This window comes from Ixodes scapularis, unplaced genomic scaffold (genome assembly GCF_016920785.2).
Source record: "Ixodes scapularis isolate PalLabHiFi unplaced genomic scaffold, ASM1692078v2 PGA_scaffold11__112_contigs__length_91849675, whole genome shotgun sequence".
NCBI classification, from domain to species: Eukaryota; Metazoa; Arthropoda; class Arachnida; order Ixodida; family Ixodidae; genus Ixodes; species Ixodes scapularis.
The window spans coordinates 75,045,822-75,054,427 of NW_024609837.1; the positions used below are offsets into that span (position 1 = coordinate 75,045,822).

The 8,606-nt window shown below is 44.4% G+C and overlaps 1 protein-coding gene across 1 annotated transcript; it reads right to left on the reverse strand.

Annotated features, from left to right (window-relative positions):
• Positions 1-594: 594 nt before the first annotated feature.
• On the reverse strand, positions 595-7,585 carry LOC115321065. Its single transcript, XM_040209454.1, has 6 exons — positions 7,509-7,585; positions 6,832-7,018; positions 6,035-6,277; positions 5,504-5,675; positions 2,979-3,127; positions 595-761 (listed from the first exon to the last, which is right to left on the reverse strand). Exons 2-6 carry the CDS (start codon positions 6,989-6,991, stop codon positions 595-597), a joined length of 891 nt encoding a protein of 296 aa, XP_040065388.1. The 5' UTR covers positions 6,992-7,018; positions 7,509-7,585.
• Positions 7,586-8,606: the final 1,021 nt, after the last annotated feature.

Sequence of the window (8,606 nt, forward strand, 5' to 3'; positions counted from 1 at the left end):
CTCCTTCTGGTGGCCAAAAGCATCTTGTGAACACAGCGGAAGCTGCCCTTTCCCCCATTACGTTTGGTCAAGTGACATTAGTGCTAGCTATGTATATGTGTGTCACTACTGCTTTGCCCTTTGTTTCAGGCCGGGAGTAGGGACCCATCAGGCTGCAACCTTGTAGATTATTTCCCTCGCTCACTCGTCACGTCTGTGATGGTGTGGCGACATAAACTGATCCGATTTGAAATGCTAAGGGAACAATCGGTGCTAAACATAAAATGGCGAGATAACAAAACTTTTAAAAGAGGAGAATGAGCAAGATGCAAAGGTTGTGCCTTTCTCATTGACACAGTCACAGCTGGACAGGTACTATTGAAGGTCCTGAAGTTAGCTGGGTGCACATGATGAGACTTGGAGCACGCCATCAGGAGGCAGGAGAGGTCGCAGAGGAATGTGGGCCTGTAGGAGGGAGTCCCCCATCTTGTGGAACCCAGACACCGCAGCCGCACCGGCAAAAATCTTCCACTGTTTGTCCGAGGTGGGTACTGAAGGGATAAAAGAGACAAGCTTCACAATCCTGCACCTTGTTCACAGTGTATGAAACAAACCTTATCTGTTAAACCTTGTCTTGTGCTTTTGGACCAGTTCCACCTTTGAAACCTTCCTTGCAGAGTTGCTGAGCGGCGGTGGGTCGTCAGCAGTCATGGCAACACAGGCACGGAGTGCCTTGTTCTGCATCCCCTCCTGGACTGCCTCAAGGAGCCTTGCTATGTAGCCTGGAAGAAATAATTTAGTGCAACATAATGTGGTTTTGTGCTTTTGACCTAAACCGATAAACCCCGAAAAGTAATCGAAGTCAGTTTTATCACAATCCGTCAGTACAGAAAAACCTCCAATCGAAGCTGTCCTTCTATAAGAAAAACCGATGCTTCACTCAGAGGAATCATAACCTACAGCTTTATCTTGCCCTCACCCGGAACCACGCTCGCTTTGAACTGCCTGCCTGCCTGCTTATTTCTTTCCGAGAATTAAACCCTCATCTCATTTACTTCTTTCATCGGTAGAAATGTTTTTCAAGTACATATCAGGGTCGTCCACATGTTCGCTGGATGCTGAGATGTCCCATGCCTGTGTTCAGAGTGCTTCAGCATAGGCCTCAGTAAATTCAAATTTTTGTTTCCAACACAAAAAAAAAGATACAGAAAGACATTGAGTCTGTGAGGGGAAAAAACGCTCCCATATTGAAAGAAAAGTGAACTTTGAGAAAACTAAAACCCTAAGCGAAATTTGGTGGCAATTGAGCAGCCCCATAGAGCAGTGTTGACAGTCACTCCTGCCAATACTTTTGTGAACGTTTTAACAGAATCGATATCTTTTTTCTACTTGCTTCAATTGAGTCCTTTTTTTAGGAACATGGCAATCTATATGGTTCTAAACAATCAAATTGGTACAAGTTTTTCTTGCTTCTATGAAGCCCCCTTCTGTGGACATGACAATCAATGTGTGTATGGGGCCACGGGCAGTTTCTCGAAAGACGATCCGTAGCGCGTCAAATAGTAGCAGGGCAGTTCGTCTTAGGCCTATTCGTGGTGGCGACAGCTCGTCCAGGCTATCTCTTGCCGTCCTATTTTTATAGAGCCGAGAATATTGCTCCCAACCTAAAAACCTTGGGTGAGGCACTCTTGACACAAATGTTTTGGAGACTCTAGAATAACTGGTCGAATCGCTGTTACTTTCGCAATAAACATTGTCTGACTTCCCAGGACTCCAACAAAATCTGAGTATGAGTTGTTTTAATAATGAATCGGAATACAGCGGCAAATATGCAAGTTTGTGTCGATATAATTTGCAGAGAAATGTCGGTTGTGCGTCACCGATTATCTGGATGTTTCTGTAGTCGCTCAAGAAAGAGCAGGCACTGGCCGAAATGAAATTAAGCTAAGCCGCAAGTGTCTCGACAAGGTAGCCGAGAAAGCAAGAAACACGTCGCAAGCACCTTCAAGCAATTCTTTGATGCTGTGACGGAACTGACAGCACAGATCCTCGAGGAGTGTGCCCGAAACATTTCAGTACGAGTGGGTGTTTTTATAAGGTAAATGACCATTTCTAAAGAAATCTGTCTTCCTATTAGTTACTGGGACGACTCGTTTTCAGATTGTGTTGGAGTTCCAGGAGATCAGACAGCGTCGTTTAAGTAACAGCGATTCGACCAGCTATAAAAAGAAACACCAAAACATGTGTCAATAGTGCCTTGCCCGTGATTTTTAATGTGCGGGCAATATGCTCTGCGCTAGAGAAATTGCACGGAAAAACAAAACTCTTTCAGTAGTGTGACGAACTGCCACTGCAATGAATTTCCCTAAAATGAAGTGCCTTATGCAACAAACTGCCCCACTACCAATAGTCTTTCTACCAACAACACTACAGCCATGTCTATCCACTTTCCCTGATTCTGAAAAAATAAAACCTTTCAGTGTGTCTTAAAAATGAATTATCATTTCATAGTGCCTGACAAGGTGAGAACAACAGGCCATCTCTTTTGAATAACCAGCCTCCAGTGTGCACTTGCTTTCTTCTGCAATGCTTTGGCTGTGCATGGATGTACAAGATGCCGAAGTGTTACCGAAACTAGGGCGGTATTCGAAATCTTACCCAAATGGATCCGAGTTACTCTGGCGGGTCGTGTCACGTGACAACACAGATTGAAAAGCGCTGGGCGCGGGTAGGTTTTGGGACGCCAAAATACAAAACCCTTACCCTGGAGTAAGATTGAGTAAATTTTGGAACACGGTCTAGAAGGCTCGCACTGCAAGCAGGACAGCTGAAGCTCCTCTTTGCCGACCTCGCTGTTAGCGACTTGAGTCACAGGCAGATTGAGAGATGGCACACTGCGTGGTTGCCTCTGTACAAAAGCTGCCGGCAAGTGCAGCAATAAATAATATAGGTTGATTTGTGCATGCACACAGTTCAATATAAAGGCTCCTGGTACACACCATAGGTAGGCCCCTCCTTCTCCGGTACTGCTACTGGTTCTCCTTCATTTGCCTTCGGGTGCTTCACCCTAAAGCGCTCCACGCCCTCTTTTGTGACTGCCTGTGCTCTGTTCCCGTTCTCGTTGAAATGAAGCACTGCCAGCATGGTCCTGAAATAAACGAGCAGTTTGAACTAAATAAAAATCAAGACGAGTGTCAATGAAAGTTTGAAGTTGAAGCAGCTATTGAAAGGTTAGAAATAAAATGTATAAATGGTAGCCTTATAATAGTAAGTCACATTTTAGTAAACTTGTAGTGAGCTTGTTCCACACGCACTAGCACCGTGCGATTCCTCTCCCAGAATGCATCGCACTTGCAGAGTGCTGCGCAGAGAGCTGGTCCTTACTAACTTTTCGAGGGCACCGAGTGTAGATTGAAGCTGTCGCTATCTATCCCGTAGTAAGAGTGTAGTGCCTGTAACACGTCCCCGACTGGTGTGTTTAGTGTCCCATTCTGCTTATGCATCAAAAGTGGTATCGAAGTGGCAATAGATGACACCACAAAAGCAGGAGTGTCGTCCTGTCAGATTTTGTGATCCTGGTGGTTGGTCGTAGAAGTTCGATAAAAATGGTGTTGCTGCCGTCACCAATGTTACTAGATCAAAGTTCGTTGACAAGCTTCCTACAACACTGGGCACCTTTTCGTAGTGCATGCGCTCGGCGGCACCAGCTACACTATCAGCTTATGGTTTTTACGGTAAACATGATGTTTGCACAAGAGTCGACGCAAAAAGAGTTGTTCGAAAACAATCTCTTTTTGTTGCCAGTACACACCATAGGCAGTAACGCTGGTGGCGCTAGGAATGCTATGTGCTCATACCTGCTTGTGTACACGCAACAGAGAAGAACTTATTTTGAACCCCACTCTTTCGTAAAGCTTGTTAACTGCCAGCTGCCGCCATTCTAGGAAGAGGGGCCGAGGACTGGTCAAGCAGTTTTTTTCTTCAGTCTCCCTCATCATATTTTTATTGAAAATAAATATATGATTATTATTATTATATTCTTATTATTATTATCTAAGAACGTCGGGCATCACAGCATTGCAACTGCTGACCGCCGTAGCTTCCATGAACTGTCAAGCCGGAGAGTGACTAGCACCAGAACAGGAGTCTGCCCCACCCACCACCGCTGCAGTGGCAGGTGATAGCATAACACTTCTGCGACATCACCAGGTGGAAATCGAGGGACCACCTATTGGACACAGTACACACAACAGTTGGAAACATGTTGAAGGCACCATAAGCTAGAGTACAGACTTGAAATGAAACTAGAGTCCTGCTGTTCGCCATGATAGGTGGGAACACGGTAATGCAGTCGCTGCAATGTGTAGTTTATATTTGCAATTTCTTTAAACTGTACTGTCGTGGAGATGTATGAGCCACAACCTCTGAGCTTTCATTGGAATCTCCCGCAATACATCACGCAGCAACTTTGATTTCAATCGTCATATACAGCTGGATAAGACTACCTTAGTGAGGGCAGTGAGAACGAGAGCTTTCTCAAACAAAATATGACGATAGCTGGTGTAGGTCACTGTTAAACATGGTGATTTTACCCAAGCCTCGGGAAAATTCCCGATGTTCAGCTTTCTCTGGCTGCTGACTGGACATGTACATCACAGGTTTCTGCTTGGCAAGCGTTGTTGAAAAATGTCCAACATTTCACCCGCACATGCATGGTGAGAGAGATCTCGCAGCTGCTGATGTTTGTTCAAAGCTTTTCTTTACCCACCAATAGATAACAAAATGTATCAAAGACTTGGGAATGAAGCATGAGTTGTCGATTGCTTTCTTCATAAAATAGCAGACACTCATAAATCAAGCTCATGTTTAAATCTATCGCCTGTGGAACGCAATTATCAGAGAAAGTCCACTTTTTTTCGGTTAGCTAGGTGCAAATGACACCATGTAGCAGACGATTCCTTGCCGTCTGCTCTCGTTCCTCGCCGAAGTCATGCATGACAGGGTTGCATTCTGGCCACACGCTAGATTCTTTCAATACAGTGACAGTGAGCACATGCTTGCATAAAGTACCGGCGCCGAAACAAACTCGTAGTACAGTACAGCCGTCGTGGAGTGCCAGCTGAAACGAACTCGCTCCACTCTGCGAGTGGCCATGCGTGGACACAAGAGCAGTGAAACAGACTCACTCTTAATTTCATGCACTCTTTACAACATTAAAACCATAATAAACAAGGACTGGCTTTCTGCAAACATACTACTTTTGCCTTCATGGTGTGAATTCAGTCATTGTTTGTTACTTTATCAAAATTCACACATTTCAAAGGCAGAAAGAATTGTTTTCTTTGATAGTGGATTCTTGCAAGAACTATTTTGCTCAGGAAATGACTTATGCGCAGAACATGCTTTTTTAGGTGACGAGTGTACCATAGGACATATTTACTTCCCTCTTTCGTTACTGTATGAGATGGGCACTCTAAGAAATTCCTCTTGTTTTGGCCAAGAGACAACAATTGTTGCAAGTTACCTTGCTTTCATCCCCTTGTTTGAGTACTGGCAGGACTTCGGACAGTAGTGAATAAGCAGCCTATGGAATGCCTCCAGCGAGTAAGTTTGGAAGCGGGTTGAGAGCTGTGTCAGGTCTGCTAGAAGGTGCCTTTTGGTGATGATTGCAGCAAGCTTCTCGAACGTTGGTGAGTCTAGGAAATCCAATAGTGTGGGATAAAACATTCAATCAGTGTCACAAAGTCTCCGGTGGCGCACGTAGTCATATTCCAGTCGAAAATTCCCATTAAGTTCCAATTTCAATTTTCCCATAGGTACCAATTGGGTTTTTGAACAACCAATTGGTCACTGCCAATGGGAACCAACGAGAAGCATTTGGAACCCCTTCAGGTTCCAACTGGAAAAAAAATTCCAATTTGTGAGACCCATTGGCCAGTGTGCTTCCAGTTGGAACCCACTAAAACCAATTGGTTTTAGTTAAAACCAGTTGGAATTCCAATTGGATTTCACGGGAATTTTTAGCCGGGATCATATTTAAATGATGTATACGCACCATCATCAAGCCACTCCCTAGGCTCCAGCTCTCCATGAGCACACACTGGGTACAGAGGATTACTGTGTACGTGGATGTCCCGTACATGGTTCAGGATGGACAACCATTTGGGGACGATCATCCTAGGGTCCCCCTCACTTGAGGCTGCCACCCAATACAGGTGGTTCTCCACAGGCCTCCTCCACAGCGCCAGCTCAGCATAGATTGCAGTCTTTAAAGCGGCAAGAAGCTCTTTCTTCACCCCTGAAAATGGAAAGAGTGAGCCACCTGAAGTGTGCTTTATTATGATCACTAAATAAACTTTATATCTAAAGCTTGTTATCTTGCACTGCAGATACGTTCTCCCAATACAAAAGCCATCCTTGATTTGTGTATGCTTCTAGAAAAGTTGATAGTGACGATGCCATGAAGTACGCTAATCAGTGGCGGATTCAATGGGGGGTCCAAATGTCCTCCCCCTCTTCTTTAATTTAATTGTGTAAATTTTAGGGCGGTGAAAAAAAAAAGGGGGGGTCTTAGACATCTGATATGCTGGCCCCCTCTTTGGAAATACGTGTACTCCCCCTGACACTAATGCAGTGCAGTCCCAGATAGTTTCCAGGCGCTAACCATTGCTCATGAAGTCTGCAAGATCAGTTACTGCCAAAAGTGAAAAATGAAGTCATCCTAACCGCTGTTTAAAAGAGACCGAAAATTATTTTAGAAAAAGAAAAGCAAAAGTCGTGAAGCTTAGATATCGGTAATATGTGCCACATTTCAGTACAGGTGCATATAAGCAATAAAAAATGAAATATCACCTTTTCCCACGTGCCAGACGTCAAACTCATGGACGATGTGAGGCATCTCTTTCCTCATAAATGCCTTTGCTTTCACGTGGCGGTCCGTGACGAGGAGCTTCACCGTCACGCCATGGGAGTCCAAGAAGATCAAGGCCTTTTTGAGGCCTGCCAGCTCCATCCGGCCGCTCCCACCAACTTCATTGGACTGTCAATAGAATTACATCGTATGCACTGCATTTCAGTAGACAAAAAAGAATGCAAAGAAACTTGGCACTAAATATCATATCCCTGAACATGGCCATAGATGTGTTCTTTAATCAGGAAAAGCCTAGCAGAAGTGGAGTCAGTTTTAAAGGGTGGCTTTCAGCTTCCTTTAGCTCTAAAAAGAAATGCATTTACTGTCGCTATAAATAATGGATATGTTTTCGTGCAATGATGCATATAAGTGCAAGACTGTTTGTTTTATCAGTAGTCTCCGACAATACTTCAGACTCCTGCCTGTGTGTTCACCTTATTTCCCCGCTGATGCACCTGGTTCATTAGATAAGCTGTGGTGGTGTGTCTAACCCAAAGTACTACCATAAAGACGTAAAGGTTTACTTCAGTGTTTTACCAGAAACCCGCAGTTAAGATGCATCTGTTACACTGTCATGTGCAACAGAAGAGCAAAAATAAGCGAGATGAAATCTACGTACCTGCACCAGTTCGAAATGAATGATCTTCCCCGAGTCCAGGTCCAGCAGCGAGTAAGTGCCAAACTTTGCACTGAAACCGGGCGAGTCAGCCCGGCCATCTCCAGCCAGCCTGGCAGGATGGGCACTTGCGTCGTTCAGCAATGCCACTTGGTCCTGGGTCCATACCTACAAAATAAGATATGGCACCTCCTTTGTGGCATTCCTTACTCATAAAAGTATGAAGAAGGTATTAAGCTTACTCAACAAATGCCTGGAGCATGGGCTCACAAACTGGGTTTTGTCTACCCCTCATTAGAAACTTTTTCCCAATGTAAGCATCATTTCAGAAAATATGTCACCTATTAATGCATAACTATAAGCGAAACCTCCCCTAGTTATATATGAAGTCTGTTTGTTTATGAACTGCTTTATTAAAAGTGTGCAGCAAGACAGTGGAGCCAGTGCGGCTCCTAGTAGAAGCATTTTACATACCCACTGTATGTTGCAGCCAAACTTAGTTTCTAATCAATGTAAGTTTACCTGTGCACAGTGCTATACAAAATGTGTGGAGCCACAGTTGGCATTAACTTATTTTAGACTAGAGATAGATATTGACCACATGAATTCCCTCCATGCACTGGCAAAAACAGCTGTGATCATATCAATTGCAGGACATCTACTTGGTCTGCAGCGAGCTAAGAGCAACCTGATAATAAGATAAGCAAAAAATAAGTTCCATGTAGATTTTTCGACCACTGACACTAGTGAATGTCGTCCTATAGCGACTCCAGATTTTTAAACACGCAAGTGCTTGGTAGAGCCATATGCCAGCGCAGATAAATGAAAAACAGTGGGGTGTTATCATTGTTGCCGTATACAGCTGCGGGACACATGATTGAACCCAAGCTATACTCACGGTCAGCTTTCTGTGGCAATGCAGTCAATGCTAGGGGAGAGGGTGCGCCAACCGCTGCAGACGTGCTATTCTCCTCTTTTCACGTTGCCACAGAAAGCTGACCGCGAGTATAGAAGCGAACCCTGTATGCAGAATAATGCTGGACGCGGTAGCTTTTTGAATGCCAAGGTGCGAAACCTTCACTCCGGAGTTAATTGGAGAAA

Bases quoted from the DNA above. Each gene is read 5' to 3' on its own strand.
- LOC115321065 (XM_040209454.1), bottom strand. From the start codon at position 6,991: ATGGAGCTGGCAGGCCTCAAAAAGGCCTTGATCTTCTTGGACTCCCAT. The intron at 5,676-6,034 runs GTGCGTATACAT...TGGATTTCCTAG, and splicing joins TAGGGAGTGGCTTGATGATG to ACTCACCAACGTTCGAGAAG. The intron at 3,128-5,503 runs GTAACTTGCAAC...CGTTTATTTCAG, and splicing joins AACAAGGGGATGAAAGCAAG to GACCATGCTGGCAGTGCTTC.